General features: G+C 39.0%; 1 protein-coding gene and 1 long non-coding RNA gene across 4 annotated transcripts in view; one reads left to right on the top strand and one right to left on the bottom strand.

Annotated features, from left to right (window-relative positions):
* Positions 1–11,354, top strand: part of tram2 (translocation associated membrane protein 2) — a 23,584-nt gene extending 12,230 nt beyond the window's left edge. The window contains 4 exon segments of one of the 3 annotated variants that reach the window (NM_213071.1): positions 1,769–1,873; positions 4,211–4,354; positions 7,780–7,940; positions 10,750–11,354. In NM_213071.1, the coding sequence (NP_998236.1) occupies positions 1,769–1,873; positions 4,211–4,354; positions 7,780–7,940; positions 10,750–10,829 (490 nt within the window). In that variant the 3' untranslated portion in view covers positions 10,830–11,354. 3 annotated transcript variants of the gene reach the window in all.
* The window catches only part of LOC147839478 (uncharacterized), a 1,551-nt gene continuing 52 nt past the window's right edge, over positions 11,002–12,500 (bottom strand). Inside the window, exons 1-2 of the long non-coding RNA XR_015519212.1 lie at positions 12,282–12,500; positions 11,002–12,016 (exon numbers count right to left, since the gene is read on the bottom strand). The exon at positions 12,282–12,500 is cut by the window's right edge and continues 52 nt beyond it. This is a non-coding gene — a long non-coding RNA (uncharacterized LOC147839478). The remainder of the gene's footprint in view (positions 12,017–12,281) is intronic.

The following is a 12,500-nucleotide window of genomic DNA, read 5'->3' on the forward strand; positions in this document are numbered from 1 at the left end:
TGCTACCAGAACACCTTTTCCCCAAAATAACAAAGGCATTTCGACTAAAAACATTATTTTGCCGAAAACACACTGATCAAAATTAGAGAACAACAATGACTGTAGCATGGAAAAAGATTACAGCTAAATTTTCTGAAGGTTAAAACAGTCAGCAATTAGTAGGAAGTGTACAGGCCTCTGCTCTGAATGACTTCAGCACATCTGTGGCCACAAGACAGCATTAGTCTCTTACACTGCTCTGGTGTGGTTTTGGCCCACTCTTCTTCCAGTCTTCTCGACAGTTCAGTGACTGTAATGGGTTTCTTGGCCATAACTTTGTCGCCAAAGATTTCCCAGAGGTTCTCTATTGGGTTGAGTTCAGGACTCTGGGCAGACCATGTCATTATTTCAATGTTTTCAGTTTCAAGGAACTGCTTTACCCATTTTGCTGTGTGACATGGCTCATTTTCCTGCATGAACACTGCGGGCTGATTGGGTAATGAACGCGGGGAAGCAACCATATGTTGTTGAAGAAGGTTCTGATAAACATTTGCATTCACTCTGCCATATACCTGTAGAGGCCCAACTCCTGCTGCAAGAAACATGCCCCAAACCATGACACTTCCTCCTCCACTTTTTACTCACTTCTTTAAACCCTTTGGGTTCAGTCTTTCTCCAGTTTGTCGCCGAACATAATGTTTCCCATCGGACCCAAATAAATAAAACTTGCTTTCATCACTGAAGTGAACTTTGGAGCAGTTCTCCTCCGTCCACACAACATGCTACTCAGCAAAGCCTTTTGATTCTTTCTGCTAATGAGAGGTTTGGTGACTGCAGAGTGGGCTTTTAGTCCAAATGCTCTTAAACGTCAAGACACTGTATGACGAGACAGATTTTTACCCTGTTCAGAGCTGAACTGGTGAGCAGTTCCAGCTGTAGTGTAAAAACGATTGCCCATTGAGATCCTCCGCAGTATCCTGTCATCTCTTCTGTGAATGAGTTGTGATGTTGTAAAGATTTAGTATTCTTGAAATCATAGATTTGGAACGACCTACTTGTCTTGCTATGGCTGATAGGGTCATCCCTTTGGCCTTCATCTGGACAACCTGCTGCCGAAGGCTTTCAGTCAATATAGAATGGCCACCATCTTGCAGAGTCAGTGAACCTGGAAGTTAGGCTGCCAGGTAAATAGGGGTTGACAGATAATCAAGGGAATTAGCACCAGATTCCAGATTGACACAAATAACTGGGAGGTATCTAAAAGTGTTCTCTAATTTTGATCAGTGTGTTTTCGGCAAAATAATGTTTTTAGTCGAAATGCCTTTGTTATTTTGGGGAAAAGGTGTTCCGGTAGCATGGTATAGATAGGACAAAAAATCCTTCAACTGTTGAGTAGTGAAGATGACATTATTTCAGAATTGTTTAATTATTTATACATTGTTCTCTAATTTTGATCACCAGTGTGTATATATATATATATATATATATATATATATATATATATATATATATATATATATATATATATATATATATATATATATATATATATATATATATATATAATTTTCTTTTCATTAATAATTAAATTAATAATTTCATTAGTAATTAAAATTAATCTAAGTTAATGATTTATTTCGTTCCAGTATAAAATGCTCAATTTATATCAAAGCCTGTACTGTATGCTTTTAAAAATAAGTGTTTATTCATGTACTATTTGAACTATTTCTTCTTTGTTTTTTGCTTTAGAAGTGTTTGATTGATTGTTGTTGTTCTGATCTGTGTGTAGTTTGACGCGGGTCGGACTGGTCCTGTTGTTTCTGCAGTATCTTTCAGAGATGGGTTTTCATCTGTCTCGACTCTTTTACTTCATCGATGAAAACCACCACAAAATGTGAGTAAAACTGGTAAAACTTTGTGTATTAGTAGACTGTCTGCCTAATATCTGTTAATACTGCTCTTTCAACAGACATTTAACTGACTATAAGAAACCGCAAGTGCACGTCAACTTAAACTAACCCCAACCTAACAGTCTACTTATAATCTAATGAGAGTTAGTTGGCATGTAGATGCAATGTAACTTAAATTCAACAAATGGACCATCAAAATAAAGTGTGACCGTACTACTTCCTCAAATATCAATTAACCAATAATCCATCTTAAAATCTTTTTTTTTATTTTTTTTTATATGTTTAAGTTTTTTTTTTTCACAATCACAAGAGGGGTCAAAATCAGATGGACGAGCATCTGCTGCAGCAGTGATTGGTTCAGAGTGTTTCAGAAAGATTATTCTCGGACAGCTCAATATTCACTGCTGAAGCTTGTGCACTGTTTTTAGCTCTGGAACAAATAGAAAAAGAGCAGCAACGCCAGTTTTTGATTTGCACAGATTCTGTCCTGCTTACAAGCGCTTGAATCTATGAAAACTGATCATCCTATGATTTTTATCATTATAGTAAAAGTGGACCTTTTAAAGAAACTTTGATATTATTTTCTGCTGGATACCTGGTCATATGGGACTCACTGGAAACGAATGTGCAGCTAAGGAAGCCTTGCAGATGGAGATGACAATGTAAAATTCCTGTATCTGATATTAAACCTGTTTTAAATCTGTTTATTAATGAGAAATGGCGAAAGGGATGAATGTAGGAATAACATTGTATAAAGTGAATCCATTTGTAAATGAAAGAAATAGTTACAGTTTTGAAAATAGACATAAGCAGGTTGTACAGACGAGATGTAGAATCGGACACTCAAGACTTACACACACATATTTATTGAAAGGGGAAAGAAAACCTAATTGTGACCCGTGTAAGAATATTTGGACGATAAAACATTTTAATAAAATGTTTATTTTAAAAGGATGTTAGGGAACGTTTTTATTCGGGAGATATTTTAAGTGAAATGTTTGAAAAGGAGCCTTCTGGAGCAATTCTGGAATATTTATCTCTAATCAAACTAAAAGATTGTATATGACGATCAGTGTTGTTGCTGCTTGTATGCTTTTTGTTGTTGTTGTTTTTTGTTTTTTTTACAATGTGTGTTTGTTAAGAAACTGATATGATTATATATTGTATATTAAGTTTATGTTTTTGCCATGAATATAGCCAATGCTGCTTATACGGCATTAAAACCTAAATAAATAAATTATCGCAAAGAGGGACAATTCACAACAGCTGTTAGACATTTTTACAGCAAATTCTCCATTATAAATTCCCTAATCAGTTAAAGAAAACTAAAGCAGCACATCCCTTTACATGATTTTTGCATAGCACTGTTGCCTCACAGCAAGAAGGTTGCTGGTTCAAGCCCTGGCTGGGTCAGTTGGCATTTCTATGTAGAGTTTGCATGTTCTCCCTGTGTTGGTGTGTAAAAGTTCAGCTTTGTATGAAATTAGGGCTGCACGATATTGGAAAAATCTGACATTGCTGTATTTGTTTTGCTTCAGTTATGAATATAGCCTCAACAGAGGATTTGAATAGCTCCATTTGGAAAGATTTGATCAATTTAGATCGACTGTGGTGATACATTTATATGCAGTGCATCGGCATAAATCAAAAGCATACATAAATGCATCAGAGCAAAAATAAAAGTGAAATGAACAGTGCCTTATGGTGTTCTAGGACATCTAACCGTTCAAATATAGAAATTGAAAAATCAAAGGTTAATTACTATGGTCACTGTTGTAGAAATAATATTCTACATTCATTTATTTACCTTTACCTTCCCACAGCGGAGTGAACCGCCAACTAATCCAGCATATGTTTAACGCAGTGGATACCCTTGCAGCTCATTCTATTCGCCTATAGTGCTTGTCTTTGGACATGTGGGGGAAACCAGAGCACCCAGACCAATTCACACCAATATGGGGAGAACATGCTAACTCCACACTGAAATGCCAACTAAAACAGCAAGAAGTCGCTGGTTTGAGCCTCGGCTGGGAGGCGACGGTGCTACCCACTGTGCCACTGCACCGCCTAGTCTTATACAATCTTTATCTTTTAGTCTTTTAATAAGCAATCTATTCTTTGCGGATACACGCGTTGCGATATCGATGCTGAAACGATATATTGTTCCGCTCTAAATGAAAGAAATTATATTTTAAAATGTATTCAAATGGAAAGCAATTCATTATAGCTGCACTAATATTTCACAATATTGCAGACTTTCCTGTGTTTTGGATCAGAGAAGTGTCGACACATGAGGCTTACGCGTGTGCTTGTGTTTGTAGGTTTGAGATGTGGTCTGTGGGCTTTGTTCTGACTCGGATGATCACTCTGACGCTCATGTTTTTGGCTGTCGGCTTCGGTTTGGCTCGTTCTGAAAACCAGACTCTTGATTTGGAGACGGGAAACTTCAACACTCTGTCCATCAGGTGAGACTTTGAATTTTTTTTATTTTTCAATTTTCAAAGTAGCATTTAGCATAAAACATGTAGGAAAACAGTTTAAAAAACAATCTTGCAGGATAATCTTGGTTAAAATGACCATATTTAAAGGCCACCTGTCATGCACAATAAGCTTTTGTAAAATATTTGGATGGAAATCTCTCTAGGCACTGCTGTATTAGGGTGGTCTTTTTCTTTTCTTTTTTTTTTTTAATTCAGGAAATTAAATCAGGATTTAAAACTTGACTATTTTGATGGTGGACTATACAGGGGTCGTACAATGAAACTGAAAGGCATGGTTAAGGGTGCTTTCACATTAGCACTTTTGGTCCGCACCCGGGTTCGTTTGACGTCATTGTACAGTACGTTTAGCTAGTGTGAACGTATCTTCTGAACTCGGGTGCGCACCCGTGAACCGTACCAGAGTCCGCCTGAAAAAGGTGGTCTGGGGTATGGTTCACTTCTGATTCATGACCGTCTCCTAGGAACAGTCATGAACAAAATAGCAGCTCGATGACGCAAGCATACCGGGGTTCAGAAGGAAAAAAGACAGTATGAACACAAACCAACCGAGGAGGTGGCAGGGGGACACAATCGAACCGTGCACATGATCCTCCAGAATGGTTCGGTAGACCTTGGCAGTGACGCGCCCATCTAGCACAAGTATTGGACCTAGGGAATGCCATGATGTTGCAGCCCAAACCATTACTGATACCCCTCCCATGCATCACTCTAGACATGCAACAACAGTCTGATGGGACGCTTCTTTGAGGCTTCTCCACACCATAATTCTCCCAGATATGGAAAAGACAGTGAAAGTGGACTCCTTACCGTACGTTCACACCGAAAGCGGCGAGAGCGTCAAAGTAGCCGGAAGTCATTCATTTTCAATGAGAGCCGGCGGCGATAAGCGGCGAGGAGCAGTGTGGCGCATCTTCGCCGGCGTGAGCGTCGAGGAGAGTTGAAATGAAGTCAACTTTATGGTAATGAGCTATGACACGGTTCGGCGGCAAGCAATCAGAATGAAGACGTCCATCGCTTGATAGCAGTTCAGGGAACACAGACCTGTGAACTTTGGTTCCGACCACAGTTGTTCCCAAGGGTTTGATTATTGCGGTCGCCGGATTTCCAATTATTTACAATGTTTTCCTACAGGAACATACATTAAATAAGTTACTGGCGAGTTACTGATGTTCATTAATGTTATATAAATTTATCTTAAAAAAGCGGGAATCTCACGCGATGTGACAGTACAAAACAGTACTGCTGCTTCAGGATATTTCAGACATATGGACACATATTGGATAAATAGAGCAACACGCGCAACTTGATCTTCCATTGTTGTATGAATTTGATAAGAAGTGCGCAACATTTTCACGCTAGAAACATGTTTTATGCAGGAATGTAACTGATATGCTGCAACGGCTCCTTTAAGTACGAGATCAATGTAGCGAGTTTTGACGCTCTTGCCACAGGAGCTGAAGGCAAAGAGCGTTGTCGTCAGGGAGGCCAGAGCAACCTTGGACGCTCTCGCCGCTTTCGGTGTGAACGTACGGTTAGAGAGCAATACATGTTTCACATTGTCCACAGCCCAAGATTTTTACTGCCCGGCCATGTATATTGAGCTTCTGTGTGGCTATTGATCACAAAGACTTGCTGTCTTGGTCACAGATGCGCGAGCGTGACGTGCACCAACAATTTGTTCTCTTTTGAACTCTGATATGTCACCCATAATGTTGTGTGCGTCGTAATATTTGAAGCAAAACTTTGCTGGTACTCTGCCAATTAAACCTTGGAATTGAAGATCAAATGTAGCCATGAAACCTCAAACACTGAGAGTGTACTCACACTAGGCTATCCAAACCGTGCCCAGGCACATTAGGTTATCTGCTGGTGTGTTGCGGTAGGCGCGTTCGCGATTTCAGGAGGCGTGACTTTGAATCACGGTCCCTCCCCACCGTCCAAAGATAATAAGTTAAGCAGTTAGCATTTTGGCAGATCACCTACTGCACCTTTAAGGGACTGTTTCATATGGATTTCTTAATCATTCGTACTTTCCAATAAACGCAAAAAGCTGTCATAGTTTATTAAAGACGCAAACCCCTTACTGCACATCAGCTGCACCTTCAGCAAACCTCTTAATATGTACAGCATGATTTCAATTCAATTCAGCTTTATTTGTACAGCGCTTTTACAATGTATATTGTGTCAAAGCAGCTTCACATAAATGGTCATAGTAACTGGATCAGGGTAGTTCAGTTTTTAGTGTTCAAGTTCAGTTTAGCTCAGTTCAGTGTGATTTAATCATTACTGAGAGTCCAAACACTGAAGAGCAGGTTCATCGATGCGTAGCTCTACCAATCCTGAACCATGCAACCCAGTGGCGACAGCGGAGAGGGAAAAAAAACTTCACCGATAGGAGAGTAAAGAAAAAAAACCTTGAGAGAACCAGACTCAGTTCGGCACGACCATTTTAATTTCTCCGCTGGCCAAAAGTCTTGTGCAGAGCTTCAGTCTTAGCGGTGGAGGCTGGAAGCTGGCCTCAGCGAAGACTCGTCTGTCCCTGGAGCGTCGCTGGAATCAGTCTCATACTCTCCACTCCCCCATGACCACCACAGCAGCAGCAGCTCAGGATACGGCCTGGTCCCGGATATTGAGACCTTGGGATCGTCTCGTCGCTGGTCTTGGATCCAATAAGTGACTCTGCAAAATTCGTGGACCTCGGTATGAGTATCCCCAGGTGGAAATGGAGAAAAAAAGAGAAATATTAGCGTAGCTGCTGTTCAGAGTGTATATAAACAAGATGCAGAAACTTGTGTGGAAACTCTCTATGTGTATGCTTTACTAAACAGATAGGCCTTTAATCTAGTTTTGAACTGGGAGAGTGTGTCTGAGCCTCGGATGTTATCAGGAAGGCTATTCCAGAGTGTAGGAGCCATAAAGGAGAAGGCTCGACCTCCTTTACTCGACTTTGCTATTCTAGGTACTACCAGAAGCCCTGAGTTTTGAGATCTTAAAGAGCGAGATGGATTGTTGCGAGACAGAAGGTGATGAAGATCATAAGACTTTCATGATCATTTATGAGCGTCAAAAGCGCTGGATCTGTTCTGCAAAAGATTTGACTTTGTGTGTCACTGCATATTAAACGACTTAAAATAATGCAAATACACTATAACTATAGCAATGTCCACTGTGCTGAGCGAGAGCTCTTCTCTTCTGTCAAACTAAACAGTCTCATCATTGATGTAAGCTTGGAAGGTACACCCTAAATCGTCCAGTGTTTGTTTCATTGTCCAACCTTTGTATTTGTAATACTGATTTTGCATATACTACTACGCTGGTAATGATGCATGTATTTATTGTGTGCAGCCCTCATTATAATGCTGTTTTTCTATTGTGTGCTTGTCATTCAGGCTGCTGGTGTTGTCTGTGGTGTGTTTCACTCAGTCGTGGCTCCTCTGGAAGTTCTTCCGTTTCCAGCTGAGCCGAACGCGAGAGCTTCGACTGGAGCAGGCGGCCCGCAAGCGAGCAGCCGCTAAACAGCAGATGCAGCGCACCGTCAAGAGAGACACTGGTACAGACACACACACATGTATGCATTCAAGCATCAGCAGTGCAGGCATATCAGGAGAACTAAAACCCCAAATCACTAATCGGCTCTCTTTAAACAGATCTTAAAATGTCCTCAATATTTACCCTCTCAAGTTTCTTTTTTTTTTTTTTTTAACACAAAAGAAGATATTTAGAAGAATGTTGGGGGGAAAACATTCATTAGCCCCTTTCACACAGTGATACCGGTAAATATCTGAAAAATTTCCGGAACGACTTTACCGGTATATTGAAAAAAGCGCTGTTCACACAGGCGAGGACGTTACGGAAATTTTCCGGAAAAGAGCATTCACACATCCATTCCAAAATACCGGTAAATTCTGACATCATTCACCACAAATGAGCTTTAAACGGCTGCGCTTGTATTTGTAAACATTTGACTAAATTACAAACTCTGTGGATGATCAATATTGTGAACAACTTTCGCAGGATCACTTTCGCATGTCGAGATGTTCATAATGTGTGCGTGTGCAGGCGCTCATAGGCGCACGCAAAGCTTGAAGGTAAACAAACAACGGCTTATCATAAGCAGCTCATCGATGATTATTTACACAGTTGGCATTAAGAAGAACATATAAACGTGATCTGACTAACTTCTAGCAGCTAAATGTGTCTGTAAAAATATTCAAAGGTTTTTATTCTCACAAATCGCGCGGACGTAAATGCGTCTGACTGTTGTGATTGGCTAAAGCAGACGTCTCACGTCAGCACGTTCTAGACGTGCACGCGCTTATTACAGTAATCTTCCTTCTGCATTCACACAGCGCAGCATTCCGGCAAATTACCGGTAATGTTACAACTTCTCTTTCCGGAAAATAGCCAGAACGAATTTACCGGTATTTTCAAAAAGGACCTGTTCACACATACAACCTTTCCGGAAAGGTCTGTATGTGTGAAAGGGGCTATTGTCATATGCATATTAGAAACAAAGTGTCCTATGGAAATCCATGGCTGTCTGCATTTGTGTTCAACATCAAAAGAAACTCAAACAGTGGAGGACGAGCAAATGATGACAGAATTGCTATTGTTGGGAGAAACGTCTCCTTAACTTTCCATCAGGACAATTCAAGTAAACAGAAAATACAAAAAAAGACCGGAAACCTGAAGTAATGTCTAAAATATTCATTTAAAAAGAAATGCTCCTATTTTCAGATATTTTAACCTGAAACTAAATGAATTCAAAACCATACACAGTGGGGGAAATAAGTATTGAACATGTCACTATTTTTCTCAGAAAACATATTTCTAAAGGTGCCGTTGACTTAATTTTCCCTGGATGTTGGCAACAACCAAATAATCCATATATGCACAGAAAACAAATCTAATTAGTTTACAAATGAAGTTCTGTGTAATAAAATGAAATGATGCAGGGAAAAAGTATTGAACACATGAAGGGAGGTGTAGAATGGCAGAGAAAGCCCAGACAGCAGCTGAAATCTCTCAGTAGTTCTTCAGCAAGCCTCTAACCTTCCTCAGTGTAAATGAATATCAGCTGCTTCAGTTCAACATCTACATTAGCAGGAGGATGAAAATGAAACCAGGGTGGACATTTCAGCAAGACAATGATCCAAAACACAGCCAAGGTGACTCGCAAATGCTTTCAGAGAAAGAAAATCAAGCTGTGGAATGGCCCAGCAGCTTAAAGATGCCTCTGGTTTGGTTGTAGTGCTAACATGTTTACACTTTGTGTAATAGTTCAATACGAACAAACTGAATAAACAGAGCGCTGTAGAGACAGGACAATCACCAGCAACTAGAGCCACGTCTTTAAAAAGAGAAAACTACAAGCAAATCCGGATCTCAGCGTTTGCAGATGAGAACAGCTCTCAGGTAAACAATAATCCTCCTAAGACACGCAAGTTATTGTTGTCAAGCGTCGCGTACACTGTTAATCCACACGTAACTCTGAGCTCTCACAGAGAGAAAATGAAAACAAAACTTAACTGCAGCAAACTATAAAAGCAACACTTCACGCTTGTTTTGCCAACACAACGTGGCGTCTCTGTGGTGTAAACACGGTGACACAAATGAATATTAATGAAGTTGCACAATAGAGCACACTGATTGGTTTAAACCAAGCCTTACTCATGCATTAATGCATCACACTGTAAGACGTAATAAGACTCACTCTGGCACAGACGTCCAGTCTGCACGCTGGAATACAACGCTATTATGTCATGACCGTGACGCAGCTTCAAAAATTTGTTTCAAACCGGAAGTACGAATTTGCTTGAAATAACGCAAAAACAACCAATTTGCACTTTAGTGAAATATAGGTGTCCTAATAGTGTTTTTAGCAGTGTGGGACACATATACGACTGTCAACAGCTCAAAAAATGTGTTTTGGTGTTTTGTAACCCTTTAAAGGGCCACAAAACCCACCTATTTCAGCTGGGTGTTTTCACACCTCTAGTTTGGAAAAAGTCAGGAAAGTAGGCGTGTCCAGCTCTCTTTAGGGGGGAGTGTCAGAGGAGGGGGAAAGAGGATGGTGCATAAAAAAATATGTATAAAAAATGGGAGTTTCAGTTTGGGCACATGCCGATTTTCACAGAGGCAAAACAAACACACAGACACAGGGGAGAAAGACAAATAATTTGATTACTGATAACATGTAAACAAATTATTAAATTTTAGTATTTTATTATTGAGCTTTTTACTCATCATAGCACACGTGCTGCTGATGATGTGACAAACGTGATTTGATTTGAAATGCTGGCCTTTAACTGCAGTGTGTGTGTTCAGATGTTGAGTGTGTGTTTTGTGTTTGTGTCCAGCAGTCGGTCATCATGAAAACGGCCTCCTTAAAGCAGAAAACGGCACGTCTCCTCGACTCAAGAAAATCAAAACTCCGTAAACTTCAGCTCATTCCAGCACAGGAAACGCATCCTGTTTCCACGGCAACAGAGGGTCAATCTGACCGGTTCTCAGAGGAAGTGACATCAGCAACTAAACGTCTCTTTCTGCTTTCAGTATTCACGTTGGTTCTTCAGTCTTTCTGTATTAAAGCGCTGTCGTCTCCAGGTTAGCTTTTGTTTTTTTGTTTTTCCCCTGCATGTCTTGAGGTACAAAAATGCAAACTACAGTGGCCTAGAAAGGACAGTTCGTGAGATTTATTTGTGTTTTACAGTCTGGGTTTGTAATGAACAAAAGATTTACATGACAATCCAAAAACGAACCCACAAACCTGTTTTTGTTGTTGTTAGTTTTTGTCTGGTGTGATGTAGGAATAATGTTGTAGTTGTGGAAAAAAACGACACAATCGAGACCAAACACAGAAAACATTCAGTCTTTGAGTTTCAGCTTTGTAAGGATATGCAGTTTTGATATTTGATTTGTATATGACAATGCTTTATAAATATTGAACCTTTTGGAATAGTTACACTTTGTTTTGTGTTCTTTCAGAAGCTTAAAGAGTTTGTTTTCCTTTTATTCTGCACTCTGAGCTAAATAAATACAATCAAATTAAATTATAACTAAATAATAGCGACTTTAGAATTTTAAAGTCAGATTTTCCAGTTCTAAAGTTGAGTTATAATAACAGGAAACTTTTATAACTCAGAATTCTGACATTGTAACTCAGAATTGCAACTTTATAACTTGTAATTGTGACTGAATTCTGACTTTGTAAGTTATAAAGTCAGAATTCTTATATATAAATTCGCAATTTCAAGTTATAGAGTCAGAACTCTGACTTCTAAGGTCGGAATTTCAACTTTAACTCATAATTCTGACATTATAACTTTGAATTCTGAATTCATATATAAGAATTCTGACTTTATAACTCAGAATTCTGACTTTGAATTTATATACGAGTTCTGACGTACAAACTTAAAGTCAGAATTCTGAGTTATAAAGTCAGAATTCTTATATATGAATTCAGAATTCAAAGTTAGAATGTCAGAATTATGAGTTAAAGTTGAAATTCCGACCTTAGAAGTCAGAGTTCTGACTCTATAACTCGAAATTGTGACTTACAAGGTCGGCATTGTAAGTTATAAAGTTGGAATTCTGAGTCACAAATTGCAATGCTGACCTTTATAACTCAGAATTCTAACTTTATAAATCATATTTTAACTTTGTAACTCTGAATTGCGACTTTAGAACTCGATATTCCAACTTTATAACTTACAAAGTCACAACTCTGACTTATATGGTCGAAATTGCAACTTTGTAACTCTGAATTGACATTGCAACTCAGAATTCTGAGTTATAAATTTGCAATTCTGTGTAATGAGTTTCAGTCAAAAAATTGATTTTAACTCGGAATTGCGACTTTGTAAGTTATAAAGTTGGAATTCTGAGTCACAAATTGCAAAGTCGCAATTCCAAGTTAAAATCAATTTTTTGACTGAAACTCATTACACAGAATTGCAAATTTATAACTCAGAATTCTGAGTTGCAATGTCAATTCAGTTACAGAGTTGCAATTTCGACCATATAAGTCAGAGTTGTGACTTTGTAAGTTATAAAGTTGGAATATCGAGTTCTAAAGTCGCAATTCAGAGTTACAAAGTTAAAATATGAT

The sequence above is a fragment of the Danio rerio genome, chromosome 20 (genome assembly GCF_052040795.2).
Source record: "Danio rerio strain M-AB ecotype USA chromosome 20, GRCz13ab, whole genome shotgun sequence".
NCBI lineage: Eukaryota > Metazoa > Chordata > Actinopteri > Cypriniformes > Danionidae > Danio > Danio rerio.